General features: G+C 56.1%; 1 protein-coding gene across 1 annotated transcript in view; it reads left to right on the top strand.

The window, feature by feature from the left end:
* The first annotated feature begins 2,262 nt into the window (after positions 1 to 2,262).
* The window catches only part of SRRT (serrate, RNA effector molecule), a 36,859-nt gene continuing 19,846 nt past the window's right edge, over positions 2,263 to 19,275 (top strand). Inside the window, exons 1-9 of the mRNA XM_053933206.1 lie at positions 2,263 to 2,424; positions 2,949 to 3,074; positions 4,536 to 4,691; positions 7,089 to 7,277; positions 11,350 to 11,519; positions 15,466 to 15,635; positions 15,902 to 16,018; positions 16,383 to 16,476; positions 17,282 to 17,487. Of these exons, the coding sequence (XP_053789181.1) occupies positions 2,306 to 2,424; positions 2,949 to 3,074; positions 4,536 to 4,691; positions 7,089 to 7,277; positions 11,350 to 11,519; positions 15,466 to 15,635; positions 15,902 to 16,018; positions 16,383 to 16,476; positions 17,282 to 17,487 (1,347 nt within the window). The 5' untranslated portion in view covers positions 2,263 to 2,305. The remainder of the gene's footprint in view (positions 2,425 to 2,948; positions 3,075 to 4,535; positions 4,692 to 7,088; positions 7,278 to 11,349; positions 11,520 to 15,465; positions 15,636 to 15,901; positions 16,019 to 16,382; positions 16,477 to 17,281; positions 17,488 to 19,275) is intronic.

Raw genomic sequence — 19,275 nt, 5'->3', positions numbered from 1 at the left:
GGGGGTCCCGGGGGGATGGGAGGGGGAGCTGGGGGTCCCGGGGGATGGGAGGGGGAGCTGGGGGGGTCCCGGGGGGATGGGAGGGGGAGCTGGGGGGTCCCGGGGGGATGGGGGGGGGAGCTGGGGGGTCCCGGGGGGATGGGAGGGGGAGCTGGGGGGTCCCGGGGGGATGGGGGGGGAGCTAGGGGGTCCCGGGGTCTGGGGGCTTTGGGCGGGAAGCTGGGGGCGGCAGGGGGCGGGGATTTGGGGGGTCCCGGTGGTCACTGGGGGGGTCATTCTGGGGGTCAGGGGGGTCCAGGTGGTCACTGTGGGGGTCAGGGGGGTCACTGGGGGGTCAGGGGGGTCAGGGGGGTCCAGGTGGTCACTGGGGGGGTCAGAAGTGTCCAGGTGGTCACTTTGTGGGTCTGGGGGGTCACTGTGTGGGTCGGGGGTGTCCCGAGGGTCACTCCGGGGGGTCACTCCGGGGGTCAGGGGTGTCCGGGGGTGTCCGAGGGTCACTCTGTGGTCACTCTGTGGGTCAGGGGTGTCCGGGGCGGTCACTGTGTGGTCACTCTGTGGGTCAAGGGTGTCCGGGGGTCACTCTGTGGTCACTCTGTGGGTCAGGGGTGTCCGGGGCGGTCACTGTGTGGTCACTCCGGGGGTCGGGGGTGTCCAGGGGTCACTGTGTGGGTCTGGGGGGTCACTCGGGGGTCACTCTGCGGTCACTCTGCGGTCACTCTGTGGTCACTCGGGGGTCACTGTGTGGTCACTCTGTGGTCACTCTGCGGTCACTCTGTGGTCACTGTGTGGTCACTGTGTGGGTCTGGGGGGTCACTCGGGGTCACTCGGGGGTCACTCTGCGGTCACTCTGCGGTCACTCGGGGGTCACTCTGCGGTCACTCGGGGGTCACTGTGTTATCACTCTGCGGTCACTCTGCGGTCACTCTGCGGTCACTCTGCGGTCACTGTGTGGTCACTCTGCGGTCACTCTGCGGTCACTCGGGGGTCACTCTGTGGTCACTCTGTGGTCACTCTGCGGTCACTCTGCGGTCACTCGGGGGTCACTGTGTTATCACTCTGTGGTCACTCTGTGGTCACTCTGCGGTCACTCTGCGGTCACTCGGGGGTCACTGTGTTATCACTCTGTGGTCACTCTGCGGTCACTCTGCGGTCACTCTGCGGTCACTCTGCGGTCACTGTGTGGTCACTCTGCGGTCACTCTGCGGTCACTCTGCGGTCACTGTGTGGGTCTGGGGGGTCACTCTGCGGTCACTCTGCGGTCACTCTGCGGTCACTCGGGGGTCACTCTGCGGTCACTCTGCGGTCACTCTGCGGTCACTCTGCGGTCACTCTGCGGTCACTCTGCGGTCACTCTGCGGTTACTCGGGGGTCACTCTGTGGTCACTGTGTGGTCACTCTGCGGTCACTCTGCGGTCACTCGGGGGTCACTCTGTGGTCACTCTGTGGTCACTCTGCGGTCACTCTGCGGTCACTCGGGGTCACTGTGTTATCACTCTGTGGTCACTCTGCGGTCACTCTGCGGTCACTCTGCGGTCACTGTGTGGTCACTCTGCGGTCACTCTGCGGTCACTCTGCGGTCACTGTGTGGGTCTGGGGGGTCACTCTGCGGTCACTCTGCGGTCACTCTGCGGTCACTCGGGGGTCACTGTGTTATCACTCTGCGGTCACTCTGTGGTCACTCTGCGGTCACTCTGCGGTCACTCGGGGGTCACTGTGTTATCACTCTGCGGTCACTCTGCGGTCACTCTGCGGTCACTCTGTGGTCACTCTGCGGTCACTCTGTGGTCACTGTGTGGTCACTCTGCGGTCACTGTGTGGTCACTGTGTGGTCACTCTGCGGTCACTCGGGGGTCACTCTGCGGTCACTCTGCGGTCACTCGGGGGTCACTCTGTGGTCACTCTGCGGTCACTCTGCGGTCACTCTGTGCTCACTGTGTGGGTCTGGGGGGTCACTCTGTGGTCACTCTGTGGTCACTCTGCGGTCACTCGGGGGTCACTCTGCGGTCACTCTGCGGTCACTCTGCGGTCACTCTGCGGTCACTCTGCGGTCACTCGGGGGTCACTCTGTGGTCACTCTGCAGTCACTCTGTGGTCACTCTGTGGTCACTCTGTGGTCACTCTGTGGTCACTCTGCGGTCACTCCGCGGTCACTCTGCGGTCACTCTGTGGTCACTCTGTGGTCACTCTGTGCTCACTGTGTGGGTCTGGGGGGTCACTCTGTGGTCACTGTGCGGTCACTGTGCGGTCACTCTGTGGTCACTCTGCGGTCACTCTGTGCTCCCCAGAGCCCCCCCGTGAGCCGGCGATGGGGGACAGCGATGACGAGTACGACCGGCGGCGCAGGGACAAGTTCCGGCGGGAGCGCAGCGACTACGAGCGCTCCCGGGAGAGGGACGAGCGGAGACGGGACGACTGGAGCGACCGGTGGGCACTGGGGGGACTGGGATGGGACTGGGATGGGACTGGGGGAGACTGGGATGGAACTGGGGAGAGGGACGAGCGGAGACGGGACGACTGGATCGACCGGTGGGCACTGGGGGGACTGGGATGGGACTGGGGGGCACTGGGAGGGACTGGGATGGGACTGGGAGGGACTGGGGGGCACTGGGATGGGACTGGGATTGGACTGGGGAGAGGGACGAGCGGAGACGGGACAACTGGAGCGACCGGTGGGCACTGGGATGGGATTGGGGGGCACTGGGATGGGACTGGGATTGGACTGGGAAGGAGTGGGTGCATTGGGGGTTCCCTCACTCCCAGTTAATCCCAGTCCAGGCCCTGGGAGGGGTTCCTTATTCCCAGTTAATCCCAGTCCAAGCACTGGGAGGGATCCCTCACTCCCAGTTAATCCCAGTCCAGGCTCTGGGAGGGGTTCCTCACTCCCAGTTGATCCCAGTCCAGGCCCTGGGGGGTCCCTGGCTCCCAGTTGATCCCAGTTTGCCCCGCAGGGACTGGGAGCGGGGCCGGGAGCGCCGCAGCCGGGATTACCGGGACTACGACCGGACCCGGCGGGAGCGCTTCTCACCGCCCCGGCACGAGCTGAGCCCGCCGCAGAAACGGCTGCGCCGGGACTGGTGAGAGACCCCAAACACACCCCAAACACACCCCAAAATCACCCCAAACACACCCCAAATCCACCCCAAAATCACCCCAAACACACTCCAAACACACCCCAAATCCACCCCAAAATCCCCCAAACATACCCCAAACACACCCCAAACCTGCCGCAGAAACGGCTGCGCCGGGACTGGTGAGAGACCCCAAACACACCCCAAAATCATCCTAAATCCACCCCAAAATCACCCCAAACCTGCTGCAGAAACGGCTGTGCCGGGACTGGTGAGACACCCCAAATCCACCCCAAAATCAACCCAAACACACCCCAAAATCCCCCAAACACACCCCAAAATCAACCCAAACACACCCCAAAATCACCCCAAATCCACCCCAAACACATCCCAAACCTGCCGCAGAAACGGCTGCGAGACACCCCAAATACCCCCCAAAATCAACCCAAACACACCCCAAAATCACCCCAAAGCTGCCGCAGAAACGGCTGCACCAGGACTGGTGAGAGACCCCAAATCCCCCAAACCCACCCCAAAATCACCCCAAACATACCCCAAACACACCCCAAATCCACCCCAAAATCACCCCAAATCCACCCCAAAATCACCCCAAAGCTGCTGCAGAAATGGCTGCGCCGGGACTGGTGAGAGACCCGAAACACACCCCAAAATCTCCACAAATCCACCCCAAAATCACCCCAAATCCACCCCAAAATCCCCCAAATCCACCCCAAACACAACCCAAAGCTGCCGCAGAAACGGCTGCGCCGGGACTGGTGAGAGACCCCAAATCCCCCAAACACGCCCCAAAATCCCCCAAATCCACCCCAAACACACCCCAAACCTGCTGCAGAAATGGCTGCGCCAGGACTGGTGAGAGACCCAAAATCCCCCAAAATCAACCCAAACACACCCAAATCCGCCCCAAAATCCTCCGGATTTTTTCTCGGAGATGAGCACGGAGTGACCGTCCCCTGTGCCGGCCTGGGACCTCACTGTCCTGTCTCTGGCCGCAGGGATGACCACGGCACTGACCCTCACTGACCACTGTCTCCTCTCTGGCCGCAGGGATGACCACGGCACTGACCCCTGACCCTCACTGACCACTGTCCCCTCTCTGGCCGCAGGGATGACCACGGCACTGACCCCTGACCCTCACTGACCACTGTCCCCTCTCTGGCCGCAGGGATGACCACGGCACTGACCCCTGACCCTCACTGACCACTGTCTCCTCTCTGGCCGCAGGGATGACCACGGCACTGACCCCTGACCCTCACTGACCACTGTCCTCTCTCTGGCCGCAGGGATGACCACGGCACTGACCCTCACTGACCACTGTCCCCTCTCTGGCCGCAGGGATGACCACGGCACTGACCCTCACTGACCACTGTCCCCTCTCTGGCCGCAGGGATGACCACGGCACTGACCCCTGACCCTCACTGACCACTGTCCCCTCTCTGGCCGCAGGGATGACCACGGCACTGACCCCTACCACAGTGGCTACGAGCTGCCCTACAGCGGGGGCGGGGCCGGCCCCACCTACGGCCCCCCCCAGGCGCCCTGGGGCCCCCACGAGATGCAGCACCAGCTGCTGCAGCACCAGCTGCTGCCCATCCAGGCCAGGTGAGCCCAAAAAACCCCAAATTCACCCCAAAAACTGAACCGGGACCTCCCAAAACCCCCCGAGAAACCCCAAACTTCTCCGAGTGTCCTGAGCCTCACCCAGACCTCAAATCCCCCAAAACCGCCCCAAAACCCTGCGGGATGCGGCACCGGCTGCTGCTGCCCATCCAGGCCAGGTGAGCCCAAAAAACCCCAAATTCACCCCAAAAGCTGAGCCGGGACCCCCCAAAACCCCAACAAAAACCTTAAATTTTTCTGAGCTTCCTGAGCCCCTCAGAGCCCCCGATATTGATCCCAAACCCCTGACATTGATCCCAAAGCCCCGATACCAATCCTAAATCCCTGATATTGATCCCAAATCCCCCGACAGTGTCCCCAAAGCCCCACTATCAATCCCAAATCCCCAATATTGATCCCAAATCCCCGGATATCGACCCCAAATCTCTGATATTGATCCCAAACTCCCCAATATCGATCCCAAATCCCCGGATATCGATACCAAACTCCTTGATATCAGCTCCAAATCTCCTGATATCAACCCCAAACCCCCTGATATCGACCCCAAATCCCCCCGATATCGATCCTAAATCCCCGGATATTGACCCCAAACCCCCCAATATTGATCCCAGACACTCCAAATCCTCCCGATATCGATCCCAAACTCCTTGATGTCAGTTCCAAACCCCCCAATATCGACCCCAAATCCCCCCGATAGTGCCCCCAAAGCCCCGATATCAATCCTAAATCCCTGATAATGATTCCAAATCCCCCGATATCGACCCCAAACGCCCCGATAGCGCCCCCAAACCCCCCAATAGTGCCCCCAAATCCCTGACATCAACCCCAAACCCCCCAATATCGATCCCAAATCCCCGATATCAATCCCAACCCCCAGTGATCCCAAACCCCCCCAATGGCGCCCCAAAGCCCCGATATCGACCCCAAACCCCCCGATAGCCCCCTCAAAGTCCTGATATCAACCCCAAACCCCCCGATATCGACCCCAAACCCCCGATATCGACCCCAAACCCCCCGATAGCCCCCTCAAAGTCCTGATATCAACCCCAAACCCCCTGATAGTGCCCCCAAAGGCCCGATAGCGCCCCCAAACCCCTGATATCGACCCCAAGCCCCCGATATCGACCCCAACCCCTGATATCGACCCCAAACCCCCCAGTAGTGCCCCCAAACCCCCGATATCGACCCCAAATCCCCCGATAGTCCCCCAAACCCCCCGATATCGCCCCCAAAGGCCCGATAGCGCCCCCAAACCCCTGATATCGACCCCAAGCCCCCGATATCGACCCCAAACCCCTGATATCGACCCCAAGCCCCCGATATCGACCCCAAACCCCCGATATCGACCCCAAACCCCCCAGTAGTGCCCCCAAACCCCGATATGGACCCGAAACCCCCCGATATCGACCCCAAACCCCCGATATCGACCCCAAACCCCCCGATATCGACCCCAAATCCCCGATATCGACCCCAAACCTCCCGATATCGACCCCAAACCCCCGATATCGACCCCAAATCCCCGATATTGACCCCAAACCCTCCGATAGTGCCCCCAAACTCCCGGTATCGATCCCAAGCCCCTGATATTGACCCCAAATCCCACGATATAGACCGCCAAACCCCCCGATATCGACCCCAAATCCCCGATATTGATCCCAAACTCCTTGATATTAGCTCCAAACCCCCTGATATCGACCCCAAAGCCCCGATATTGAGCCCAAACGCCCTGATAGTGCCCCCAAACCCCCCGATATCGACCCCAAAATCCCCCGGTATTGACCCCAAACCCCTGATATCGACCCCAAAGCCCCGATATCGACCCAATCCCCCAATATTGACCCCAAACCCCCCGATATGGACCCCAAACCCCCAATAGTGTCCCCAACCCCCTGATATCGCCCCCAAACCCCCCGATATCGACCCCCAACGCCCTGATAGTGCCCCCAAACCCCCCATATCAACCCCAAATCCCCCGATATCGACCCCAAACCCCCGATATCGACCCCAAACCCTCCGATATCGACCCCAAATCCCCCGATATCGACCCCAAACCCCCGATATCGACCCCAAACCCTCCGATATCGACCCCAAATCCCCGATATCGACCCCAAACCCCCGATATCGACCCCAAACCCCCGATATCGACCCCCAAACCCCCGATATTGCCCCAAACCCCCGATATTGACCCCGAAACCCCCGATATCGACCCCAAATCTCCGATATTGCCCCCAAACCCCCGATATCAACCCCAAATCCCCCGATATCGACCCCAAAACCCCCGATATCGACCCCAAAACCCCCGATATCGACCCCAAATCCCCCGATATCGACCCCAAACCCCCCGATAGTGCCCCCAAACCCCCCGATCTCGCCCCCCAGGCTGGGCACCATCGCCGAGGTGGACCTGGGCATGGCGCCGCCGGTGATGAAGAGCTTCAAGGAGTTCCTGCTGTCGCTGGACGACGCCGTGGACGAGACGGAGGCGGTGAAGCGCTACAACGACTACAAGCTGGACTTCCGCCGGCAGCAGCTGCAGGAGTTCTTCCTGGCCCACAAGGACGAGGAGTGGTACGTGCGCCCCCAGACGGGGGGGTGAAAAATGGGGGTGTTTCCAAAAAAAATGGGGGTTTTGGTGAAAAAATGGGGGTTTTTCAGAAAAAAAATGGGGGTGTTGGTGAAAAAATGGGGGTTTTTCTGAAAAAAAATGGGGGTGTTGGTGAAAAAATGGGTTTTTCCGAAAAAAAATGGGGGTTTTGGTGAAAAAATGGGGGTTTTGGTGAAAAAATGGTTTTTTTTCCGAAAAGAAATGGGGGTGTGGGTAAGAAAATGGGGGTTTTTCCGAGAAAAAATGGGGGTGTTGGTAAAAAAATGGGTTTTTTTCTGAGAAAAACCGGGGGTGTCGGTGAGAGTGTTGCTGAAAAATGGGGGTTTTGGTAAGGAAATGGGTGTTTTTCCAAAAAACAATGGGGGTGTTATTTAAAAAAAAAGGGGGTTTTGGTAAAGAAATGGGTTTTTTTCAAAAAAAAAAAGGGGGTGTTGGTGAAAAAATGGGTTTTTTTCTGAGAAAAACCAGGGGTGTCGGTGAGAGTGTTGCTGAAAAATGGGGGTTTTGGTAAAGAAATGGGTGTTTTTCCAAAAAAAAATGGGGGTGTTATTTAAAAAAAATGGGGGTTTTGGTAAAAACATGGTTTTTTTTTCAAAAAAAAAAATGGGGGTGTTGGTGAAAATATGGGGGTTTTGGTAAAAGAATGGGGGTTTTTCAAAAAAAAAATGGGGGTGTTGGTAAGGAAATGGGTTTTTTTCCAAAAAAAAATGGGGGTGTTGGTGAAAAAATGGGGGTTTTTCTGAGAAAAACCGGGGGTGTCGGTGAGAGTGTTGCTGAAAAATGGGGGTTTTGGTAAAGAAATGGGTGTTTTTCCAAAAAAAAATGGGGGTGTTGTTTAAAAAAAAAGGGGGTTTTGGTAAAGAAATGGGTTTTTTTTCAAAAAAAAATGGGGGTGTTGGTAAAAAAATGGGTTTTTTTCTGAGAAAAACCAGGGGTGTCGGTGAGAGTGTTGCTGAAAAATGGGGGTGTTGTTTAAAAAGAATGGGGGTTTTGGTAAAAGAATGTTTTTTTTTTTCTAAAATAATCGGGGGTGTTGGTAAAAAAATGGGGGTTTAGGTCAAGAAACGGGTTTTTTCCAAAAAAAAAATGGGGGTGTTGGTGAAAAAATGGGTTTTTTTCTGAGAAAAACCAGGGGTGTCGGTGAGAGTGTTGCTGAAAAATGGGGGTGCTGTTTAAAAAAAATGAGGATTTTGGTAAAGAAATGGGTTTTTTTCCAAAAAAAATGGGGGTGTTGGTGAAAAAAAATGGGGATGGTGCATAAAAAAAAAAAGGGTATTGCCAAAAAATGGGGATATTGGCAGTAAAACAGCGTCCCCAAAAAAGGCCTGTTCCCAGAGGCACGGTGTATTCCCAAAAAAGCAGCGTATTCCCAAAAAGTGGCATCTCAGAGAAGCAGTGTATTCCCAAAAAAAGGGTGTATTGCCAGAAAAAGGTTATTTTCACAAAAAAATGGTATTTTCCTAGAAAAAAAGCCTCCCAAAAATGGGGTGGTAAACCCAGGAAAACTGGTTCGCCCCCAAAAAGATGCTGCAGTCCCAAAAATAATTAGAATCCGAAAAAAAAATTGATATTAAGGGGAAAAGTGTGCTGTAGGAATGAGTTTGTGCCTCAAAAGAAAAGGAGTTGGGGTCTGAGGAAGGTTGGGATCCAAAAATAAAAATTTGGGGGTTCAGAGAAAAAGTGGAAATCCAGAAAAAATACTGCATTCCCCTCAAAAGCACGGGCTGGAAAAAAAATCTGCGTGCGAAAAAATTGAGATAAAAAATAAAAACTTGGTACGTCTAATGGAAAATTTTCCAGCTTTAAGGGGAATTGTTTCTCTTGTGAATTATTTTTTACGCAGAAAAAATCGTGATTTAAAGCACGGTTGTGTTTTAGAAATGGTGCTGTTCCAAAAAAGTGCACCCAAAACCAAACCTGAAACCACAAAAAATTGCATCCTGGAAAAGCTCTGTGCATCCCCCTGAAAAATGGGGCAAAAACCCCAAAAAAATCCCTGCTTGAAAAAAGAAAAAAAAAAATCCAAAATGGATTTCTGGATTTCCAAAGGAATCTTTGCACCCCAAAATCCTTCTGCTCCCCCCCCCAAAAAAAAAAACCCCAATCCTACACCCAGAAAAAACCACCCCGGACCCCAAAAATCCTCCCCAAACCCACTCAAGGGGAGAGTCCCACCCTGGCCCCGTGGGGTCTCTGGGGTGGGGATTTGGGGTGGATTTGGGGTGGATTTTTGGGGTCTCTGGAGGTTTAACACTTCCCTTCTTTATTTGGGGTGGATTTTGGGGTGGATTTTGGGGGTCTCTGCAGGTTTAACGCTTCCCTTCTTTATTTGGGGTGGATTTTGGGGTGGATTTTGGGGGTCTCTGCAGGTTTAACGCTTCCCTTCTTTATTTGGGGTGGATTTTGGGGTGGATTTTTGGGGTCTCTGCAGGTTTAACGCTTCCCAGCACCCTCGGGGCTGGGTCTGGGGTGGATTTTGGGGTGGATTTTTTGGGGTCTCTGCAGGTTTAACGCTTCCCTTCTTTATTTGGGGTGGATTTTGGAGTGGATTTTTGGGGTCTCTGCAGGTTTAACGCTTCCATTCTTTATTTGGGGTGGATTTTGGGGTGGATTTTTGGGGTCTCTGCAGGTTTAACACTTCCCAGCGCCCTCAGGGCTGGGTTTGGGGTGGATTTTGGGGTGGATTTTTTGGGGTCTCTGCAGGTTTAACGCTTCCCTTCTCTCCCAGCGCCCTCGGGAGCCGCGGAGCCGCCGGGCGGGGCAGGCAGAGAGGGCGGGGCCGCGCACAATGCGGCGAGGTCACAGTGCAGGAAGCAGCCAGGGACCTTTGTTGTTTTATTTTTGGGGGGGTTTGTGCCAAAAAGCGGCCGATTTCGGGGCCGGGGTTTTAAAAACGCCGCAGTTGTCGGGGCCCGGCGGACGGCGACGCTCGCGGCGAGTGTAGGTATGAGCCCACCCCCCCAACCCCCGACACCACCTGGAACACCTGGAGCGCCCTCAGAGAGCCCAGAAACAGCTCAGCACCAGCCCAAAACATCCCAGAGACGCCCCAAAACCATCCAGAAACCCCGGGAAACAAAATACGGCTCGAGACGCTTTTAGAACCTGCCAAAAACCGCTCCTGAAAGCGTCCCCAAACTGCGCCAAAAATGAGGCAAAGCCCTCCAAAAACGCTTGGGAAAGACCCCCAGAGCACACTCAAAGCGGTGTGAAACCACCCCAAAACGTACCTGGAAGCACCCACAAACCCGCAGTTAACACGTGTCTAAAAACACCCCCAAAAATGCAAACAACGCTCCTAAAAGCATCCCCGAAAACGACTCAAAACACCCCAAAAGGGCTCTCAGAAGAGCCTCAAAACCAACCCAGAACACGCCAAAAATCCCCTCGAGCCCCAGGCAGCCACACAAAAATCCCACCTGAAACGTTCCCAAGAGCCAAAAACCTTCCCAAAGATTCCAGAAAACATCTCTGAAAACCTTTTCTGAAATAACTGCTGAAACCAACGTAGGACCCCCCTAAAATGCACCAACCCCCCCCCAAAAAAACCCTGAGAATGCCAGAAATCCCCCAAAACCCACACCCCCTCTGCGGGGGGCTCGGATCTCCCCCAGTTTAGGGGACACTGGGGGGTTCTGTCTGTAAGAAATGGGGATTCCCCCACCCCAATTGTACCAGACTTGGGGTTCCCCCATAAATCTGGGGTCTCCCCCTCCCCATTTTACCGATTTTGGCCTTGCCATTCCCCACTTGTGTCAGACCGAGGCTTCCCCTCCCCAGATATTCCAGTTAGGAGCTCCCCACTCCCAATTACAGAAGATTTGGGGCTCTCTTCCCCCTCCCCAAATTCTCCAGACCCAAATTCAGGACCCCCCACCCTTCCCCTCTCCCACCACTCGTGGCCTCCCCATTTCCCAGACGCTCCAAACTCCCCGTCCCCAAAAACCCCCGATCTGGGGCTCCCCTCCAGCACCGTGGGGTTGGGAGCAGCCCCCTGAGCCCCGTTTTCTCCTGTTTTTCCCCCGAATTCCCCAGGTTCCGCTCCAAGTACCACCCGGACGAGGCCGGGAAGCGGCAGCAGGAGGCCCAGGCCGCCCTCAGGAACCGCCTCAGCGTCTTCCTGTACCTGTGGGAGCACGGCTGGTTCGACAACCTGCTCCTGGACATCGACCGCGCCCCGCAGATCATCAAAACCCTTGACGCAGGTACCCCGAAATCGCCCCCGTACCCCAAAAACCCCCTTCGGACCCCGCAGAGACGCCCGGCGGCGGCGGCGGGCTGAAAATGCCACCCCCGACAGCACAAATCGGTCCTGACGCAGAAACAGAAACAGCCCCAAAGTCCCTTCCTGTCGCACCAAAACCATCCCAGAAACCCCTCCCTGCCGCTCCTGAAAAATCTTAAAATTTCCTTAAAGTCGTTGTTTAAAATCTCCCTGATTCCCCAGAAACGTTCCAGATCTGTGCGTCGGGGTTTCAGAGCAATTTTGGGGTGTTTCTGCCCCGTTTCTGAGGTTCCTGAAATTTTGGGGTGTTTTTAATTGATTCCCCTGAGTTTTGAACTTACTTTTGGGCGTTTTTAGTACATTTTGGAGAGTTCTTGGAAACAGGAACCCTGAGGGGAGGAAAATGGGGGAAAGCGTGAGGGGAGAAATTGGTGAGAAAGTGTGAGGGGAGAAAAAGGGAATGTGAGGAGAGGAAAAAGGCGAGGAACTGTGAGAGGAGATAAAGGAAAAGTGAGGGGAGAAAAAGAAAGTGTGAGGGGAGAAAAAGGTGAGGAACCGTGAGGGGAGGAAAAAGGCGGGAAAGTGTGAGGGGAGAAATTGGTGAGAAAATGTGAGGGAAGAAAAAGGAAATGTGAGGAGAGGAAAGAGGTGGGAACTGTGAGGGGAGAAAAAGGAAACGTGAGGGGAGAAAAAGGCGAGAAAGTGTGAGGGGAAGAAAAAGGGAGGACAATGTGAGGAGAGAAAAAGGTGGGAAAGCGTGAGGGGAGAAATTGGTGAGAAAGTGTGAGGGGAGAAAAAGAGAATGTGAGGAGAGGAAAAAGGCAAGGAGCTGTGAGGGGAGATAAAGGAAAAGTGAGGGGAGAAAAAAGAAAGCGTGAGGGGAGAAAAAGGCGAGGAACCATGAGGGGAGGAAGAAGGCGGGAAAGTGTGAGGGGAGAAAAAGGAAATGAGAGGAGAGGCAGCAGGTGGGGAATTGTGAGAGGAGGAAAAAGGCAGGAAAAGCATGAGGGAAGAAAAAGGCGGGAAAATGTGAGGGGAGAAAAAAGGAGGAAAGTGTGAGGGGAGGAATAAGGCAGGGAATTGTGAGGGGAGAAAAAGGAAACGTGAGGGGAGAAAAAGGCGAGTAAGTGTGAGGGGAGAAATTGGTGAGAGTGTGAGGGGAGAAAAAGGGAATGTGAGGAGAGGAAAAAGGAAATGTGAGGAGAGAAAAAAGGTGGGAATGTGTGAGGAGAGAAAAAGGTGGGAATGTGTGAGAAAAAGGAAACGTGAGGGGAGAAAAAGAAAGTGTGAGAGGAGAAAAAGAAAGTGTGAGGGGAGAAAAAGGGAATGTGAGGAGAGGAAAAAGGTGGGAATGTGTGAGGGGAGGAAAAGGCAAAGAACTGTGAGGGGAAGAAAAAGGGAGGAAAATGTGAGGAGAGGAAAAAGGAGGGAAAGTGTGAGGGGAGAAGAAGATGGGGAATTGTGAGGGGAGAAAAAGGCAGGAAAGTGTGAGGGGAGGAAAAGGAAATGTGAGGGGAGAAAAAGATGGGGAATTGTGAGGGCAGAAAAAGGCGAGGAACTGTGAGGGGAGGAAAAAGGGAGGAAAATGTGAGGAGAGGAAAAAGGCAAGGAACTGTGAGGGGAGAAAAAGGAAACGTGAGGGGAGAAAAAGGCGGGGAACTGTGAGGGGAGGAAAAAGGCAGGAAAGTGTGAAGGAAAAGAGGGGAAATGTGAGGAGAGGAAGCAGGTGGGGAATTGTGAGAGGAGGAAAAAGGCAGGAAAAGCGTGAGGGAAGAAAAAGGCGGGAAAGTGTGAGGGGAGAAAAAGGGAGGAAAGTGTGAGGGGAGGAAAAAGACGGGGAATTGTGAGGGGAGAAAAAGGCGAGAAAGTGTGAGGGGAAGAAAAAGGGAGGAAAATGTGAGGAGAGAAAAAGGTGGGAAAGCGTGAGGGGAGAAATTGGTGAGAAAGTGTGAGGGGAGAAAAAGGGAATGTGAGGAGAGGAAAAAGGCGAGGAGCTGTGAGGGGAGATAAAGGAAAAGTGAGGGGAGAAAAAAGAAAGTGTGAGGGGAGAAAAAGGGAATGTGAGGAGAGGAAAAAGGCAAGGAACTGTGAGGGGAGATAAAAGAAGAGTGAGGGGAGAAAAAAGAAAGTGTGAGGGGAGAAAAAGGCGAGGAACCGTGAGGGGAGGAAAAAGGCGGGAGTGTGAGGGGAGGAAAAAGGCGGGAAAGTGTGAGGGGAGAAAAAGGAAATGAGAGGAGAGGAAAAAGGTGGGGAATTGTGAGAGGAGGAAAAAGGCAGGAAAAGCGTGAGGGAAGAAAAAGGCGGGAAAATGTGAGGAGAGAAAAAAGGAGGAAAGTGTGAGGGGAGGAATAAGGCAGGGAATTGTGAGGGGAGAAAAAGGAAACGTGAGGGGAGAAAAAGGCGAGTAAGTGTGAGGGGAAGAAAAAGGGAGGAAAATGTGAGGAGAGAAAAAGGTGGGAAAGCGTGAGGGGAGAAATTGGTGAGAAAGTGTGAGGGGAGAAAAAGAGAATGTGAGGAGAGGAAAAAGGCAAGGAGCTGTGAGGGGAGATAAAGGAAAAGTGAGGGGAGAAAAAAGAAAGTGTGAGGGGAGAAAAAGGCAAGAAAGTGTGAGGGGAAGAAAAAGGAAAATGTGAGGAGAGGAAAAAGGCGAGGAACTGTGAAGGGAGAAAAAGGAAATGTGAGGGGAGAAAAAGACGGGAAGGTGTGAGGGGAGGAAAAGGCGAGGAACTGTGAGGGGAGGAAAACGGTGGGAAAGTGTGAGGGGAGAAATTGGTGAGAAAATGTGAGGGAAGAAAAAGGAAATGTGAGGAGAGGAAAAAGGTGGGAACTGTGAGGGGAGAAAAAGGGAGGAAAGTGTGACGGGAAGAAAAAGAGAGGAAAATTTGAGGAGAGGAAAAAGGTGAGGAACTGTGAGAGGAGAAAAAGGAAACATGAGGGGAGAAAAAGGTGGGAAAATGTGAGGGGAGGAAAAGGCGAGGAAATGTGAGGGGAGGAAAAGGCGAGGAACTGTGAGGGGAGGAAAAAGGCGGGAAAGCGTGAGGGGAGAAATTGGTGAGAGAGTGTGAGGGGAGAAAAAGGAAACGTGAGGGGAGAAAAAGGAAGTGTGAGAGAAGAAAAAGAGTGTGAGGGGAGAAAAAGGCGAGGAACTGTGAGGGGAGAAAAAGGCGAGGAACTGTGAGGGGAGAAAAAGGCGAGGAACTGTGAGGGGAGAAAAAGGCGGGAAAGCGTGAGGGGAGAAATTGGTGAGGGAGTGTGAGGGGAGAAAAAAGAAACGTGAGGGGAGAAAAAGGAAATGTGAGGAGAGGAAAAAGGTGGGAATGTGTGGGGGGAGAAAAAGAGAGGAAAGTGTGAGGGGAGAAAAAGGTGAGGAACTGTGAGGGGAGAAAAAGGAAACGTGAGGGGAGAAAAAGGTGAGGAACTGTGAGGGGAGGAAAAAGGCGGGAAAGTGTGAGGGGAGAAAAAGAGAGGAAAGTGTAGGGGAAGAAAAAGACAGAAAGTGTGAGGAGAGGAAAAAGGGAGGAAAGTTTGAGGAGAGGAAAAAGGCAGGAACTGTGATGGGAAAAAAAGGCGAGAAAGTGTGAGGGAATGGCGTGGAGGGAAGTCCTGAGGGGACACCTATTTCAAAGCTTTTCTGACTCAATTTCCAATGTTCTTATTCCCATTTCAGGTATTTTTAACCCACTTTGAAGTGGGTGTTAGCTGGCTTTGCGTCCTCTTAAACCAATTTTTGAGTTTTTTTCATCCAGTTTTGTTTTTCTCAATTTTAATGCTTTTCCTCATTTCTAGCAATGATTGACATGAAGAGAAAGAGGATTCTTCTCCTCAATTTCTAATCCTCTTGTCAGGAATCTTATTTTTAGCTGCTTTTAACCCATTTTCGGGTGTTCCTAACCCCGTTTTTCCCCCTGCTTCTCTGCGTTTCCCAGCGGTGATTAAGATGGAGGGGGGCACTGAGCACGACCTGCGGATCCTGGAGCAGGAGGAGGAGGAGGAGCGGACGGAAAAGGCCGAAGGCCCCAAAAAGGAGGAGCCGCGGCCACCGGAGCCCCCCGGGAAAGGCCCCACGGAGCGCCCCGATGGCGACGACAGCGCCAAGGTCGGGCGTCCCCGTGGGGAATTTGGGGTTCCCCGGGGAATTCTGGCGTCCGCCCGAGTCCCTTTGGTCCTTGGGGTTCCCTGGGGGATTTTTTAAGGTTGCTTTGAGTCTCGGGGGTTCTTTAGGGTCGCCTTACACCACACACTCTCTTAAGGCTCTCTGGGGTTATTTTGGGGTCCCTTTTGCCCCCTGCGGTGTTTTCCGGTCTGTTTCGGGGTCTCTTGTTCCTTTGGGGGTCCCCTTTGACTCCCCCCCTCTCCCCACAGGCCGAAGGGGCGGAGCCAGGGGCGGAGCCTGCGGCAGGGGCGGGGCCGGAGGAGGAGGAGGAGGGGCCGGACAAGGGGCCCAAGGCCGAGGAAGGCGACAAGGAGGGCGGGGCCAAGGTCAGTGGACACGCCCCCGACTGACCACACCCCACAGAGCCCCACCCCCACCATTACCACAGTGATGCCTAAGCCCCACCTCTTTTGTTAGCCACGTCCCTTTCTAACAAACAACACCCTTTTCTAACAAGCCACGCCCCTTTCTTATAAGCCACGCCCCTTTTCGTTAAGCCACACCTCCCCAAGAGCCCCTCCCCATGGAAAGCACTGCCTCCCTCCACAAGCCACACCCCTTTCGGCCCCCACATAGGCTCCTCCCACCCTCATTAAATCCCTTTAAGCCCCTCCCCTTTCTCCTTTCCCGCCAAGCCCCGCCTCTTTGCCCCAAGCCCCGCCCCCTGACGCCCCCGTGCGCCCCCTGCAGGCGCGGCCGCGCCAGCGCAGCCGGGACAGCGAGGACGGGGACAGCGACAGCGGGGACAGCGAGGGGGGGGCACGGAGAGCCCCCAGCAAGGACGGTGAGGGGCTGGGGGGGACACGGGGGGCACTGGGGACATTCAGGGGTCTTTGGGTTCTATGGTTGGGGTTTGGGGTCCCTGGGCTGGGTTTGGGGTCCCTGTGTTGGGGTTTGGGGTCCCTGGGTTGGGTTTGGGGTCTCTGTGTTGGGGTTTGGGGTCTCTGTGTTGGGGTTTGGGGTCTCTGGTTTGGGGTTTGGGGTCTCTGTTTTGGGGTCCTTGTGTTGGGTTTGGGTCCCTGTGTTGGGTTTTGGGGTCTCTGGTTTGGGGTCCCTGTGTTGGGGTTTGGGGTCCCTGTGTTGGGTTTGGGGTCCCTGTGTTGGGTTTTGGGGTCTCTGGTTTGGGGTCCCTGTGTTGGGTTTGGGGTCCCTGTGTTTGGTTTGGGGTCTCTGGGCAGGGTTTGGGGTCTCTGGTTTGGGGTCCTTGTGTTGGGTTTGGGTCCCTGTGTTGGGGTTTGGGGTCTCTGTGTTGGGGTTTGGGGTCTCTGGTTTGGGGTTTGGGGTCTCTGTTTTGGGGTCCTTGTGTTGGGTTTGGGTCCCTGTGTTGGGTTTTGGGGTCTCTGGTTTGGGGTCCCTGTGTTGGGTTTGGGGTCCCTGTGTTGGGTTTTGGGGTCTCTGGTTTGGGGTCCCTGTGTTGGGTTTGGGGTCCCTGTGTTTGGTTTGGGGTCTCTGGTTTGGGGTCCCTGTGTTGGGGTTTGGGGTCCCTGTGTTGGGGTTTGGGCTCTCTGGGGGGTTTTGGTGTCCCGGGGGTTTGGGGCCCCCCGCAGCGTTTCGGGGGTGCCCCCTGACCCCGCTCCCTGCCCCCCCAGAGGAGCCCAAGGAGGAGAAGGCCGCGGGCGGGGACGGCGCCGGGACCCCTCCCCCCGCGGGCGCCCCCTCCCCCAAGGGCAAGGAGGGGGCTCCGGGGGGGGCCCCGGGGGGGGGCCCCGAGGCGCGGCCGCGGCCGCTGCACAAAACCTGCTCGCTGTTCATGAGGAACATCGCACCCAACATCGCCCAGGCCGAGATCGTGGCGGTGAGCCGCGCCCCGAAACGCGCCGGGACCCCCCCAGATACACCCAGAAATGCCCTGGGACCCCCGAAATACACCCAGAAACGCACTGGGACCCCTGAAATACACCCAGAAACGCACTGGGACCCCTGAAATACACCCAGAAACGCCCTGGGACCCCCGAAATACACCCAGAAACGCTCCGGGACCCCCCAAATACACCCAGAAACGCTCCGGGAACCCCCCAAAATACACCCAGAAACGCCCTGGGACCCCTGAAATACACCCAGAAACGCAGCAGGACCCCCCAAAATACACCCAGAAACGCTCCGGGACCCCCCAAAATACACCCAGAAACGCCCTGGGACCCCTGAAATACACCCAGAAACACCCTGGGACCCCTGAAATACACCCAGAAACGCGCCGGGACCCCCGAAATACACCCAGAAACGCTCCGGGAACCCCCAAAATACACCCAGAAACGCCCTGGGACCCCTGAAATACACCCAGAAACGCCCTGGGACCCCTGAAATACACCCAGAAACGCCCTGGGACCCCTGAAATACACCCAGAAACACCCTGGGACCCCTGAAATACACCCAGAAACACCCTGGGACCCCCCAAAATACCCTGGGACTCCCGAAAAAACCACCCTGGGACCCCCGAAAATACACTGGGACCACCAAAAACCACCCTGGGACCCCCAAAAAACACCCCAGAAATGCCCTGGGACCCCCAAACTCACCCAAAAATATCCTGGGACCCCCAAAAAACACCCTGGGACCGAGATGGTGGCGGTGAGGGGGGGTCTCGGGGGGGGGTGGGCTGAGACACTGAACTCCCCAAAACCCCCTGAGAGCCCCCAAATCCCGCTGAGCCCCCCCAAATCCCGCTGAACCCCCCAAATCCCCCTGAGAGCCCCCAAAAGCCCCCGAGACCCCCCAAATCCCCCTGAGCCCCCCCAAATCCCCCTGAGAGCCCCCAAATCCCGCTGAGCCCCCCCAAATCCCCCTGAGCCCCCCAAATCCCCCTGAGCCCCCCAAATCCCGCTGTGCCCCCCGAATCCCGCTGTGCCCCCCCAAATCCCCCTGAGCCCCCAAATCCCGCTGTGCCCCCCCAAATCCCCCTGAGCCCCCAAATCCCGCTGAACCCCCCAAATCCCGCTGTGCCCCCCAAATCCCCCTGAGCCCCCCAAATCCCGCTGTGCCCCCAAATCCCGCTGTGCCCCCCCAAATCCCCCTGAGCCCCCCAAATCCCGCTGTGCCCCCCCAAATCCCCCTGAGCCCCCCAAATCCCGCTGTGCCCCCCCAAATCCCGCTGTGCCCCCCAAACCCCGCTGTGCCCCCCAAATCCCCCTGAGCCCCCCAAATCCCGCTGTGCCCCCCAAATCCCGCTGTGCCCCCCAAATCCCCCTGAGAGTCCCCAAATCCCCCTGAGCCCCCCAAATCCCGCTGAACCCCCCAAATCCCGCTGTGCCCCCCCAAATCCCCCTGAGCCCCCCAAATCCCGCTGTGCCCCCCAAATCCTGCTGTGCCCCCCAAATCCTGCTGTGCCCCCCAAATCCCGCTGTGCCCCCCCAAATCCCCCTGAGAGCCCCCAAATCCCCCTGAGCCCCCCAAATCCCGCTGTGCCCCCCGAATCCCGCTGTGCCCCCCCAAATCCCCCTGAGCCCCCCAAATCCCGCTGTGCCCCCCAAATCCCGCTGTGCCCCCCAAATCCCCCTGAGCCCCCCAAATCCCGCTGTGCCCCCCAAATCCCCCTGAGCCCCCCAAATCCCCCTGAGCCCCCCAAATCCCGCTGTGCCCCCCCAAA

The sequence above is a fragment of the Vidua chalybeata genome (assembly GCF_026979565.1).
Source record: "Vidua chalybeata isolate OUT-0048 chromosome 36 unlocalized genomic scaffold, bVidCha1 merged haplotype SUPER_36_unloc_3, whole genome shotgun sequence".
NCBI classification, from domain to species: Eukaryota; Metazoa; Chordata; class Aves; order Passeriformes; family Viduidae; genus Vidua; species Vidua chalybeata.
Note: the sequence above shows the minus strand (reverse complement) of the source record. Positions and strands in the feature narration are given on the sequence as shown.